The 14,804-nt window shown below is 39.7% G+C and overlaps 2 protein-coding genes and 1 pseudogene across 2 annotated transcripts; 1 reads left to right on the forward strand and 2 right to left on the reverse strand.

Moving 5' to 3' along the window:
• Positions 1 to 2,202: 2,202 nt before the first annotated feature.
• Positions 2,203 to 4,016, forward strand: LOC145208735 (uncharacterized; annotated as a pseudogene).
• A 293-nt stretch (positions 4,017 to 4,309) lies between these two features.
• LOC145208736 (uncharacterized) lies at positions 4,310 to 6,779 on the reverse strand. The gene is made up of 2 exons (XM_080079008.1): positions 6,101 to 6,779; positions 4,310 to 5,832 (listed from the first exon to the last, which is right to left on the reverse strand). Exons 1-2 carry the CDS (start codon positions 6,649 to 6,651, stop codon positions 4,539 to 4,541), a joined length of 1,845 nt encoding a protein of 614 aa, XP_079935134.1. The 5' UTR covers positions 6,652 to 6,779; the 3' UTR covers positions 4,310 to 4,538.
• Positions 6,780 to 10,238: 3,459 nt separating this feature from the next.
• LOC145208737 (uncharacterized) lies at positions 10,239 to 13,108 on the reverse strand. Its single transcript, XM_080079009.1, has 2 exons — positions 12,419 to 13,108; positions 10,239 to 12,178 (listed from the first exon to the last, which is right to left on the reverse strand). The coding sequence occupies exons 1-2, from the start codon at positions 13,090 to 13,092 to the stop codon at positions 10,717 to 10,719; spliced, it is 2,136 nt and encodes a 711-aa protein (XP_079935135.1). The 5' UTR covers positions 13,093 to 13,108; the 3' UTR covers positions 10,239 to 10,716.
• Positions 13,109 to 14,804: the final 1,696 nt, after the last annotated feature.

Genomic DNA, 14,804 nt, shown 5'->3' on the forward strand with positions numbered 1-14,804 from the left:
GAAAAAAAGTTTCTTATTGCGCAATGGTTGAACAGTTTGTGAAGCAATAGCTATAAGTTCATGGTTGCCGTCGACCCAAAGCTAAAATTTAGGACAGCATTGGAGACACTACGATCATAGGCGCCGAGTGGGCGGTGGCGGGGTGGCGCCGCCACCTTGGGATTGTAAAGCACGGTGGCGGCCACCGTGGATATTTTGATTTGTCTGTAGCGGTATAATACGAAACATCGTAAAATCTCAGGAAATTTAGCAATAATTTTGCTTTTACACAAGCATGCTGACATATAAGCAACAAAACGTGTCGAAACTGCAACTTGCTTTGGTCAGTGCTTTGTTTATGACGTCAAACACACAATTGTTGGCAGTGAATGTATGGCCATTATATTGTACTGTAATAAAATGTTATTTAGGTGATACAAGAGCAACAACTTGACGAAACATTTTCTGAGCGTTGCTAAACCAATCAAAACGTTAAAGCAAAGTGTTTCAAATGAACATTAGTATAATTTTTTTTAAGACTTTGACGAAAGTTGCATTCTTTAAAAAAAAATTCTGCTTTGAGTTGGAGCTCGTATGGTTGCACGCTTTAGTTACGTCACAAAAAGTGACGTCATAATTTACGTCCGCCATCTTGCATTTTTGTAAAACTCGGCGCCTATGACTACGATTTTAGCAAAAACTTAACCAAACTATGTCTCGGAAATATTTGTTTTGGGCAACTAATATTAAACATCTTATTTTTGAGCTTTGCTCATGTCAAACGCTGAACAATTAGTGTTGCAAACCAATTTTGCAAGTCACTGTGCTAATAGTGGTGTTTGCTTTTAATGTGAATACGTTTGCGATTATAAATTTAGTCCCAAGCCGTGAGGTAAAATAAAATGTCAAACGTCGTAAGAAAGTAAGAACGCGAGTTATAAATAACGAGGCCTCTTGGAAAATATGGTAATCAATTATTACAGATGTCGTCCACCAAAATAAAACACAAACCTTAGAAATATGGACCATACTTGCACAAAGTGATGTTTATGAAGAGATCTTAAGCTTACATTTGTTGTAGTGTATCGTTCACATTTCCAAACAGTAACTCAACTGTTTATTCCGTGCTTCAATTCCTAGCAATAGCACGCTTAAACAGTAAAAAAAAACCGACTTTCAATTGTAACCACAAAGTTGTTGCGGAATTTGTAAGGCCAAACCACTGTTTGTCAATGTGTGGTGTTGCATTTGATAATCAACAAACCAAATCACGTCGCGTACTCATCAAGAAAGGTAATTAATCATAGCAAGTCACGGTGCAAACATCTATTGCCCTGTTTACTGGTGATGGTCCCGTTACTATGTTGTCGCGATTGTTGGTTGTTTACAGTTTTGGAACCCAGATTCGACCAAACACAATAGTTGGGAAGAAGTCAGTGTGAACTATTATAAACGTTTATAGTGCAATCTATGTGTCAAATATTTGCAGTTTGTGTAGATCATACATAAAGAATTGTTTGCGAAGTGAATTATTTTTTTGGCAAGGACAATATATTTTAAAGTTCCCCTAATCGACGTTAAAATGGTGGTGAATGCTTGATGACCGACTGATTCGGTATGGTGCCTTCAAAGGGCCAGGCCTACTGTGATTTATTAATCGTGTGTTTTTTTAGGCGTGTTTTGGCGTAGGCTACGCCACCCTCCGACTCACTAGTCGTGCAAAAAGTCGTGAGAAGAGTGTTTAGTCCACAGCTATGTACGACGTCACCAATTGAACTGCCACGATGTATGGTACAAAAAGGGCTTGTGTACTTGTGTTGAAAAACGTGCAAAATTGGTATTGTAGTTTGTTGTCGTTGATACCTGCTGATTGGGTGTAGAGTTGGAAATGCGAACTAAATATAAAACTTCAACTAATTGAGTTTCTGATATTGTTTGGGGTTACCAGGTAGGATGTTGTCTAGTTGTGGTCTACATGTTCGAAAAAGTAATATCAGTGAAAGATTATTAACGACCTGTAGTTTCAGGTGATAATTCATTTTTTAGTCGTACCCTGATTCTCTGAAATGTAAATCAACGACTTGAAAGAAACAACCAACTTTTAAAACCTGTGTACCTTATCGGTCTTGATAGTACCGTCATAGGTTGATCGTTTTGTTGCTTGACATTGTTATGTCTACGTTGTGTGGGAAGTTACTCATATTAACGTTCGTTGGCTCTTTAATGTTTCCTGAACTGTGTGCGGTGGAACACAGAAACGTGACGCCACAAACAGTCACAAGTGACACAAAGTTTCTCACATACAGCACTTCTATTCATTGCAAAGCTCTCACCCGTAAGTTTCACTCATGGTGGTTCACGTTTAAAGGCGGGTTAGCAGAATATCTTGCGACCCTTCGATCTCTGGGTTGTCCGTAGTTTAAAGAAGAATGCAGCAAGAGATTGCTCGCCATCCCTTTCCCTCTCTCATCTACGACAGCTTCTGCTCTCCACAAAGCATCGTGGACAAGTGTTACCCAATGCTCAAGTCGCTGGTGAAACGTCGCAATTCTAATTATGACAACATGACTATAATACTTCATCGTACGATTGGGCTTCAGCAGCTGATCTTTTAAATGATGTTCGGCTTTCGGAGAATGAACTGAAGGAGCCTTGTGTCCAGGTTGCCTTGTATGAAATATCAAACTGCACTTTTCATGAACTTGTGATTCATAGTGCTCTATTTTGCTCCGTGCATTGGATGGGATACGATGCAAGAATGGACGTAAACCGCCGCTTAACGCAATGGAAAATGTTAGATCACAGGTAAACTGGTGTAAACTTTTTTGCCAAAACTGTTTGTGACTATAACGGCATTTTGAAATAAAAGCACTTGAAAACGACTGAGCAAACTTTGACATGTTTAGAGGTCTTGAATATCCTGTATTCATAAGGTGTATGTATAATTTCAACACTAGACAGAAGGCATACCTTATTGTAACCCTACCGTGTCTCAGGTGCCATATCAACACTTACATACTTCAAGTAGTGTGCGGTATTTTATCATTTCTTTTCACCGCTGTGAACTCTCTGGTGATAGTCGCTATAGCGAAAGAACCGAGTCTACGTCATACCCAAGGCATCTACAGACTCTATCTGGCAATATCTGACGTCATGGTGGGAGTTATCGTATTTCCTGCATCAGTTATTAATCTATGGATTTTAACGCATGGAGTGTTGAATAATTACAAGGAAGAGAATAGTTTGTGCGAGAATGGAACTAGTATTTACTCGCCAAGGGAATGGCAATTCCGGTTTACAATAGATTCACCTCAGTACATTGCCTTTGTTGGTTTCGGAACGCACTTGTCATTATTTGCATCCGTTTACATTCTCATGGTAGCGGGATTAGATCGACTCCGGGTTGTAATACATCCTCTGAAGTATCGACAAGACATAGCTAAGAAAACAGCCTAACGGGCTTGTATCGTTGTGTGGATATTGGCTTTTATTTTTGCCACACTTTCATTTTTTCCTTCTATTTCGACGTATGTTTTATATACTTCGAGCTATGCTATATTGATAGGTAAATGGGGTTATGTGATATACGTGGTCGCTTTAGTTTGATCCGGTCGAGGTACAACTGGCAAAAACCCTGCTTATGATAACCTTGGCCTTCACCTTGAGCATCCTGCCATCGATTTTGCTGTTAATTGCTCAAATGAGTGTAACCGATATTGGTTTGCAGCGGCCTGAAACCTTAAACATTGCCGCATATCTGAATGTCAACGCGCTTGAATTCGTTGCTTGGACAATTTTATCATCCAACAGTTTATGGAACTTTTTTATTTACAGCGTTCGAAGTCCTACTATGCGAAAAGCGATCAAATGCTTGTTTGTAAATATGTTTTCTAGAAATTCAGCTAAGTGACAATTTACGCGGTGTCAACCACCTTTACCATTTTAGCACATTTGTTTATTGTTTTCAAATCGGTTGCTTGCAAAAAAAATTTGCCTTCGTGAAAAAATGGTCTCAAGGCATTCAGTAAAACTTTGTCTTAATTAATTTTGTTACAAACGCTTCAGTAAAAACCTCTGCAACTATACAGCGCTTGTTTGCGTGGTTTTGTGGTTTTGCTTTGTGCCATACAATATACAAATTTGAGAAAATCTTATCGGATATATGATAATACTATTCATTTAAGTTAGGTTTGCCACATAATATTGTGCTATGTTGCAAATTGGACTGATTTTGTCAAAGACAGTTTTCCAAGCATTTACACATGAGGTGTGTCGTGAGGTTGGTCGAACTTGACTTGGATTGAGTTTATTTCGCGTGGTTAAATAAACAAGAAGGACTTGCATTGAATCAATATTTAAGTTGCAGCAAAGTGCGTTGATCATTATTTGGGTGAGAAAGCAGCACGAAAGATAAATAATTTACAATCGATAATTTGCTTTTGTTTTTTTAAGGTTAAATTTTCTGAGGACTATTGGTGACATTTTCTTTTTCCATTTGAAATAAGTTTGAATTTTGCAAAATCAATTTGTACAACAACGAAGCACACGCAGTAAAACTATTATTTGTTGGAAATTGCGTCGAATTTACGCATGACTGATTTCAGGAACGTGTCCGTGTTTGCATTGATGCGGAACGACGAGAGTGGGTGATCCCCCGTATCTGAAACCGAGGTCGATTCCTCCTCATAACCATCAAGTCGACACACTGTTCGGTTAAACTCGAAACCGAAGCTGCTACTTCGGCTCGAATTAAGAGTCGATTCCGATTCTCTTCTTGACATTTTTCTCCACCCGTTGTTTATGTACGGCGTTGTAGATGTTCGACGTTTGGTGCATAAACCCGTGAAAAGCTGAATACTGGGTCTTATGACAGGCAAACGTGTGACTCTGTCCCCTAAAGTCGACATTAGCTTTCTCAGTGACGCACGGAAGGTCTCGTTGCGTGCGTTGTAGATAAAATAATTCCACAAACTGTTGCTGAGCAGACACATCGCTCCTACTAGCTGTGCGTCGCGTATTTTCATAAACTTCTGTAAGTCCTCAGCAATAGGGACGTCCACGGTCATAATAGAGCTGATAGCTGCGGGTAAAACACACACAGTCAGCACTCCGACCATGATTGCAAGCGTTTGTGCCAACCTATATTCAGTCCTTCGAGAGTTGCACTGTGTTGTGAGTTGGCACTGTTTTCGCGTCTGTTTCTTCGTTGCCAGAAACGTAGCGATGCTTAGAAGCCAGATGACGACTAGTGGAACGATAAAGGCCAACACGTACACGATCCCCGCCCTAGATCCGCCCACCGCAACCAGCACCGATATTGCTTGGTAGTAGTAGAGGCCGTCAAGATACATTGGGAAAGAAGCGGCTACCAATGCTCCTGCCCACACAGAAACACAACTGTACTTGGCAATCTTGTTGGCGATGTTTCTATCGTACAACATTGGCTTGGACATCGCTATAAATCTGTCCACCGCCGCAAATAGGATTGAATAAAGCGAAGCAAGCAGAGATAGACTCATGAAGTATCCAACGGCGTTTGTGTATCTGGGCGACACGGGGTCTTCGTATTCATTTAAAGCAGCGCTTTTCTCTTGAAATGACGATTCGTGATGTACATCGTGGTTGGTGTGGTGAGGTGACATCGTGAACCTGGTGATACTTACTACCACCGTTGGCAAGACAACCACGCCGATAATGAGATCAGCCACGGCCAATGAGAACTTGTATATGGTCTGACTGTGGTGCAGTTCCGGGTAGAGGAGAGTCACCGCTATTACCTGGATGTTGGCGATGCTGATAAGGATTGAGAAGATAATGCAAACCACAAGTATGATTGTGATGTTCGTTTCACACCTGTGAGAAAAATTTAACAGTGAAAGTTTTGTTCAAAAGATGTTGGACGCCTTATTTTTGGGGGAATTGTAAACGATTGATTGCATTTAGTCATTCACCTCACCTAACATCATCAATAAATTACCAGGGTGGCAAATCAAGTAAAAATTTCTCACCAAGTAACTTTCTGCAATATATTATGTGCTAGGCTCTAAATACACGAAATGATTCGTGGCCTGTGAGTTGGTTTGCGTTTATACGTCAAAACAACTCCTAAATGCATATTTACCTTGGTGAAATACAAGTCCACGGCGAAACGTTGTAATACTTGACGGTTTCATCATCAAACCCGCACCAAACAAGCTCACAGAAGGGGATTTCCACGTGGAGTAGTTCGTGAAACTCTCTCTGTGGCGCTGTGGCGTAAAGTGACACTTGGATGCAAGGTTTCACAATGTCCTTCATGCTGAGGTCAAGCTTTTGAAGCCACGCTGACACATCGAGCCAATTTTGAAACGTGGCTGAAGCATTAGCTAGTGGAAAATATGAACCAGTGATATTTAGTTCCGGATTGTATTGAGGTTTAAATCTCGCTCTGTTGTCCGTCACTGTATCCAGTATGACGCCATAGCAGTTCGATATCAGTTGATCCGGGTCGCAGTAAAGGTCGTACACCAGAGACGAGAAATCGTTAAAGGCATAATGCCTCGTTGCGCACTCGCTTTGAAACTCAGGGCAACCAAGAACCCACAGAGTGGCTAAATGCGAGCTTAGAAACGACGAGCGTTCACCCCATGTTTGTCTGTAACTTATACTGATCTCAACACAGGAGACGGGCATGCGAGCGTTTTTTGCACAATGTGCTCGAAAATGTGCAGGTCGAAATGTGCGCACATTTTTCGAAAATGTGCAGGTGCCAAAATGTGCAGGTCAAAATGTGCGCACATTTTTTGAAAATGTGCAGGTGCCAAAATGTGCAGTCGCTCAAATGAAGTATTGATATTTAACGTCAAACTATTGTTGTGGTCATAAATTGTGCCAAAAATATTAGTTATAAGTTATGACCTATAAATTAAAATCGGATTTAAGAGAAACTTGTAAAAATGCGTGTTGTGTTTGTTAGATATGGCAAAGCGTGAAATTATCTAGCATTCAGGAAATAGGAAACACTGTTTTTCAGACTAGATATGTACACGATCGTCACCTCAATCGGTTTGACTTTATTGTTTTTAATTTAAGGCCTGTTAGCTTGTAGCCTGCCCAGCTTCTATAGATTTTACAATTAGACAATAGTATACTCATATGACAGTCCAGCTATTGTTTCCGTCACGCTTGATTAACACTACACGCTTGTCGGATGCTTGCATTGAGTTTGGTGCTTTAAGAGCAAGCAAATGACAAAGCTGGGCTTGTATGGTCAGATTTATGCATCTACCCTGTATAATGTTACTACGTGGTTGTGATTGTGCTGTTGGAGAGTATTTAATGTACGTTTTATCTTTTTAGTACTTCTTTAAACGCTTTCAAGTGATTTTACCTAACATATTAAAGGGTGCATAAAGTTTATTACTAATTGATTTAAAGTCTGGTAAAAATAGAACTTTCCTAACTGGCTGTATCTTTGAACTGATGTTCAACGACTTTGGCCTCGACCAGGAACTCTGGACAGACGAAAGGTCAAGCTTGAACAAAGATCATGTTTTTTTCCAAAGTTACTCATTTTAAACTGTCAACAAAGGGTAATTTGAAGAAAAATTCAAGGCACCAAAACAATTGCTAGACATCATAACCACCAAGGAAACTGGTGCAGAAAACACAAGTCAAATTGCTATGATAAGTAACAAAGAGTTAAACACAACAGAGTATTTATGAGGATATGTTTTTTCAAGGCAAAAAACTAGTTTACGGAAGTTATCAAAATTGTCAGCATGTTGTCAACCATGCGACCACAGGGCCAGCTGATTTCTTTAGTGGAGCCAAAGTCTGGAGGTCTCGCTTATCCTTTTATGAGTTACTGCAACTTTTACAAAGTGCGTAAATGCCTGACAGGATGTTTACGGCCAGCCAACAAGCTAGATTTTTACTGCATTGCAAAAGTTACACTGATCCTCACAGAGTTTCCAAAAAAGACATATGTGAAATTCTAGAAGTTGCTGGACTACCATATGAGTATACTGTTATTAAACTCAAAACCAAGTCAAAGACCCAGCTGTCCAGTGATTTTTATTCAATGAAACAAATGAATTATTAGAAAGTTTTCCATCCTTTGGGTTATACTGCACAATTGACAAAAGGACTATATATGTGTCTTTGGAAGAAACTCAAATGACAACATTCAAAAAGAAAAGGACAACCACACAGTTGCCCAACTTAATGTTTGACATTTTTTATTTGTTTGAGGCTCATTTACATGACATAACTTGGTATATGGGTATTTAATTAGGTTAGTTTTGAAACCCACACAAATACTTGATGTGATGCCCTAATTTTAAGTTTGCTAAAACATTCATGTTATTGCTTCTGACTTGCTATTGTGTGGACCAGATGGCTAAAAAGACCTACTGTAGGAATATCATAATACACCAAAATATCATTAGATGCTTTTGCAAAATTTGTAATTGTTTCCTGACTAATATACAGAAACTAGATGATTGCCATTATGAACGAAAAAGGTGTATGTTTCATGTGGGATTGCAAATAAATAAACAAACTAAATCTGGCGTGAACAATTAGAGAGATAAAGAGACTGAAACAGCCAGAAAGAATATTAGGATAGGGAAAATATTTTTTTGAGACCGCTGTGGGCATTCTGTATTATATTTTTGGTAAAAAATATGTACAATGGTAACAAAACGGGTTTAGAAAAGGATAATACTGAGATGTCATGAAAAAAATGATGGATGTGCAATGCAAAAGTATAAGTTCTCACCATTTATATAGGCATCAGTTATTTACCACTGCATTTGTTTGAAACCACATTGTATTTTCAGTTATTTTTGCCCTGAAGGGTCATATTCTGTTCAGTTAAAAAACTTAATCCACTGCATTTAACAAGAAAAATAACATACCTATATAAGTTAATTGATTTGCACAGAACACTATTTAAAATAAAAATGCAGGGAAAGATATATAATAATTATGTAATTGGGACAAAAAATTGTTTGTGTGAAAGGGACAGAAAGACTTTTTTAGTATGAAAGGGAGAAATTTTGGCACCTGCACATTTTGACCTGCACATTTTGGCACCTGCACATTTTCGAACAATGTGCGCACATTTTAACCTGCACATTTTGGCACCTGCACATTTTCGAAAAATGTGCGCACATTTCGACCTGCACATTTTGGCGCACATTGTGCAAATTCTTGCCGTAAGCCCTGTTGCAACACAGCACTCCAACTCATCAAGCCGGGTCATTTGACTGCCATCGATTGTTCCGTCACAAGACTGTTCCCGCACTTTGGCTCTGATAAAGTCGCTGATATTGATGTTAACGGGGAGATCCCCTAGTGCGCTACTGAGGCTCAAAGTCAAAACCAAAACCACTGAATTAAACATTTGCTTATCGTGCAACAATCCAGCCAAGGATACAGAAATGCCAACTGTTAACACAGAGACAATTACCCGGTGACTAGTTTCCAACTGTTTAAAAACTTCAAATGAGACGATGTCTATAGACCTCTTATATTCTATGCTATAAATCAACCCGGGCAGATGCTATTTGCGAATATCTTGCTGTTTATGTGGAATAGTCGTGTTGTTATTCACCGCTATGTACGGGACGGCGTGTTGTGACGAGCACTGTGCTAAAGTCTCGTAGTCTCGCATTAAACACTAACAGACATCGAAAGTTATAAACAGATGTCCAACACTTTTAGAAAACAATCGCGTATTTTATCCGCTTTACTTGGAAATCAAATGTATTTTTATAGTAGCAATTTGCATTTTGATGTAGTGACTCATTGCTTGTTAGTCTCTTGTGCATTTGAGTGATGTCAGTTTCATTTTTGTCTTTGGATTCTATTATCGAAGTTATCTCAATCTGACCTCAGACGGATAACTGCCATAATCTTAAATTAAATGTCAGTTGTTGGAACTAAACAAACTTTAAATAGATAAAGTGTATCGCCTGCCATGTTTGCTCTGGTATGACCTGGTTAGTTTATTGGAATTGAAGTTTGTTTAAAATAAATGAGGTGTTTGTTTAAAATAAATGAGGTGTTTGTTTGTACAACGAGTGTATCCAATTAATTATCCAGGGTCCGCAATCAAATAGTTTGGTGGTTCCTGTTTAATTTATAAACAACCGAATCTTTTTTAAATATACCGTTTTTATCGTATGTATCATGTCGCTTGGTTGATTGTTTTGAGAATGAGATGCTACCAGGGATTAACCCTGACTACAATCACAAACGTTTACACATTTTCAGTAAACGCAAAGTTTTTATTACGCCTCAATCAAGTGACACAGCATTACGCTAACATAACGCGGCTCAACGTGCATTGAAGACAACTTAAAAAATCGCGGTTTAAAGACAACCACACACTTCCCGCATGAACCATGCAGACTAAACACGTGTTGTACACAATTAGAATTTGCCGCATCATTGGAATTGTAATTTCTAACTCCCAGTAAACGTCAAAGACAACGCATTAAATTTGCATTGCTAATTTCATCGGCCACATGTTGATCATTAACGTGATGAGTTTAAGGACGTTTTCGTTTCTCGTTTCTGCTCGTAGATCCAAATTGGTTGTTTCGGGCTGGAAGAGATATTCGATTTCGAACCGGTTTTAGGCTTTATGGTCTGGCGCAGAACTAAAGTTGGGTGCTTACAATATTAAAGCGATAGAATACAAAATAAATAATAAAAATGCGTCTGTGCAAAAAAGTGCATGACTTGTAACTAAATTGCTTGCGTTCGGGTTGGCGAAATCATTTCCTCGTTAATGTTGTCCATGACCGAGAGGAAAAGATGATCAGCGTTCGCGTCGATCACAAACGATCGAAATATCGAGTCGTCTCTCGCCAAATCGCCCTCTCTTCCCTTCTTCTTTCGTTTCTTGCCGAGTTCGGACACAACATCTGTATCTCCGGTTTCGTTGCTTTTCGAGTTTGGCAACTCCGTGCTGGAGTACTTCTGAGTCGAGTTGAAAACCGAATTGTCCGTGCTATCCACTTTGATCTGTGAGATGCCTCCGAAAGATGTGATTTCTGATGTCGTTGAACTTTTCTTCCGGTCTCCACTGAGTGTCGGGAATGACGACAAGCGGCGACGCCCATGATACGCCACCCGCCTGCAGCACAAGCCAAGCGTGTCCGTGCACGTGAGCAGTCCGGTTGTCTTGGCAACGCTGTGCACAATCTTACGAACAGCTTTGCGGAATTCAACGTTGCGGGCGTTGTAGATGAAGAAATTCCACAAACTGTTGCAGGCGACCAACATGAAGACGCTGAACTCGACCGCGATTACAACCGTCGCTTTGTCGATTTCAAGTTTCCTAGGTACGCTTGGGTGAATATAGGGAATAAAGAAAGTGGCGACCAGGACCACGATGACTGGCAGGAGGCTAAGAGTGAATGCTCCCACCATCAGAATAAGTGTCCTCGCCAGTCTGTTTTCAACTGACCTCATTTTGCCGGATGCTGATGAAGTTTTGGTGATATTGCGTCGTACCTTGCCGTGCTTGCGGGTGTAGCAATACGTTGCAGTGCTGACAATCCACATAATAACCACGGGAATCGCGAACGCAACAGCGTAGATCACCAGAGAGTCACGGCCAGCCAACGAAGTAAAAAACGACACCACAAGAAAATAGTTCAAAGTCGGTACAAAGGTCGGCAGTGAAGCAAAGATGAGAGCGACCAGCCACACAACCAAGCATAGTTTGATGGCGAGCGTGCGTGCTTTGTCTTTGCGATACCGCAGTGGCCGACGTACCGCCACCAAGCGGTCAAAACCGGCGATAGTGAGACTGTATATCGAAACAGTGAGAGATGTGGTGGTGATGAAACCGACGAACTTCAAGTATTCCCGGTTAATCAAGGGAGCGAGATAATACCGATCTGAGGAGATGATTTCATGTACGGTTTCCGTGGATGGAGTAACGTTGACATACGCAGGCAAGCCGGAGTCGTAAGGAGTGAGCGGGGTGCGGGCGACCATCCAGAGACTCACAATAAATGTTGGGAAGAGAATGATGCCGACGAGAAGGTCTCCAACCGCCAGTGATATTTTGTAAATTCCCTGACTGTGACGTAGATCGGGGTTTGTGAGGAAGACACACATCACTATGACGTTGACAGTGGTGATGACGAGTGCAAGTATGACGCACACCGCGAATATAATGCCGATGTTGACTTTGCACCTGTGAGAAGTTTTTGACAGCTTAATAGTATGCTAACTGGACATTAAGTTGTGATAAATGGCTGAAAAGTAAGATCTTTCAACGACTTTTTTCGGTTCAGCTGTTTAGAAACATTTAATGCTATATGTCTTTTCAAAGATTATTTAAGACCGAGGTATTACCATTTTATACCACATTGTTTCACTATTGTCACTAGGTGCTGAGTTATAAGTCTTTTTCGAACACTTTTTCGCCACCTACCGAGTATTAACGAGCATCCACGCTGAAATTTGTTCCGCCCTGATCGAATCGTCATCAAAACCTCCCCACACGAAGTCGCAAGTCGGAATCTCTATCGACTTGATTTCCTGGTACTTCGTCTTGTCTCCAGTCTCGTACAAGGCAACTTGCAGACACGGATCTTGTAATTCTTCTTGATTGAAGCGAAGTAATTTCACTTCTTCAACCAACGACTTCCAATGTGGTATCAGTGGTGAAACAGTTTGTATCGCGTTGAAACGATACGACGGTTTGTTTTCGACAATTTTTTTCACCTTGGTGTAGCAATTTAACACAAGTTGTTGGGAGTCGCAGAAATGGTCGTAGACGTTTCTCGCAAACTGGTTGAAGCTAAAAGTGCGGCGTTGACATTCATCGTTAAACTGCGGGCATTTCCACGACTGTAAAGTGTTAAGATAGCGAGTCAAGTAGGCTCTCGGGTAAGCCCAACGCGACTCGAAAACTTTCACAGTTTCATTGCAGCATTCCAGTTCCCTCTGTCTACTGCCTAAGTAGAGGCCAGGAACATAAACACATGGAATCTGTTCAGCAAGTTCATTGGTATTGTTCTGTTGTAACTTGAAGTCTTCCTTCACTGTTTGGTTTCCACTTATACTTCCAAATAAAAAACAAACCAGCAAAAATACTGAAATCATTGTCACTGTTTCATATGTTGTCCTGCCGAAAACAGAAAATAAAATAATAAAATTTTAAATGGCGATACAAACTGTAAGCACAGCAAAAAATATTTTAAAAATATCGTGAGGCTAACTTCACACAACTTTTACACCCTAAACTTGAGGCAAACGTCTGTTGTCTATTATTCAGTAATTTATTTTACTGTACTTGCATCAGCGATTGCAACACGTTAACAGCGTAATGCCACGAGTGCAGAACATTAATAAATTGGAAGCGATAATTTCTCTCGTTTTATGAGCATGGTTTAGTTTAATAGTGCAAATATGACTCATGAAAAACTTAATTTCAATGGTGACTCAACGGTAATATGCAGATCAGTTCCCATATTTAAACCACCACAAATAATAGTTCGGGATTTGAATCAACAGGACGAAACATTACAACAAACTCGCGATGTAACAACTGACGAATCACAGCCGCGTTTTAACTCTGACGTCATCACGATCGTGATGTTACAAACTCGCTTAAAGTCACATCGGTTCAAGTAAAACTGGTAACTTATGTAAGAAATAATATTGGCTGTTTCACATAAGTACTAAGTAAAAGTTAATTTGCATTTACAAAGCATCCGGCAGTTTTGAAATGCCTAAAACACTTATTGTATAATGCTTATCGATACCATATGTTTACTTTGAAGCCTTTTTACATGAGCGAATCGTATCGTTGATGCGCATTGTGTGACGTCACGATTTCGATTCGCTATAGCGTAAAATTACATGGTTGCCGAACCGAATCGCATTCAAGGTTTTCAGCTTTGCGCAAAAACGATATGGTGGTCATTGTAAAGTGATATACAAACATAAGGCCGGATAATTGTTAATTTTAAAGTATTTTTAGACTTTTAGTCTATTCTTCCGAAAAAATCTGAATTAATTTGTGTGCAGCAGTTGTTTGCGTCGAGTTTAGACACACCAAATGTATGAATTTGTTTATTGTGAACAGTTAAACCCTCAGGAATAGTTGGAAGAAATATTCAAAGTGTATAGATCACCTTGACTTCATTGTCCAATAGTAATAAGTGCTGATTTCTAAGTTGTACGTACTAAATCTGTTTTACATTTCCAGGCCATGTAGCACATTAAAAAAATTCTTTATATGACTGTACAAATCTATTAAATTTATTTCATTAGAGTCTATTGTGGCTTATATGTATAAAAAAACGACTAATTTGTATAAATTTGCACCAGTTGGACGAAAAACTCGATTAAATATGTAACTTGGTGTATGGAACGTTCGTTCAGTATTAGCTACAAATTTCCCCGTTATTTTCGGCACCAAATTAAACAAACAACATATGGTTTCAAGTTGACGTAATTGTTCACAAAAGAGTTCTCCTAAGCGTATTGGCGCCTAAGCGTATTCAAACCACCTGTGCCGAGCGCATCGAGAAGAAATTCATTTGCTTCTAAAACTCTTTACACTCGACTTTTAACGTACAGTTTACTAAGGCATTTTGTCAACAGCTAATTAAACACTACAATCAATGCGTTTTAATTACCAGGGTTCCGTTTTTGAAAAGTCAATAGCAACTGGTTTTCCCTGTGTCTCCTTAAACTGCATCTGCCTTTGTATAGTTAATTTGCGTTTTCTACTTTAAATAGAAATTGTTGCTGATCTGTAATCGTGAGTTGAAAAGTTGGGAGAAATGATCGTCACTTAAGGATGTCCT

Source organism: Phallusia mammillata, unplaced genomic scaffold (genome assembly GCF_965637545.1).
Source record: "Phallusia mammillata unplaced genomic scaffold, kaPhaMamm4.hap1.1 HAP1_SCAFFOLD_340, whole genome shotgun sequence".
Lineage (NCBI taxonomy): Eukaryota > Metazoa > Chordata > Ascidiacea > Phlebobranchia > Ascidiidae > Phallusia > Phallusia mammillata.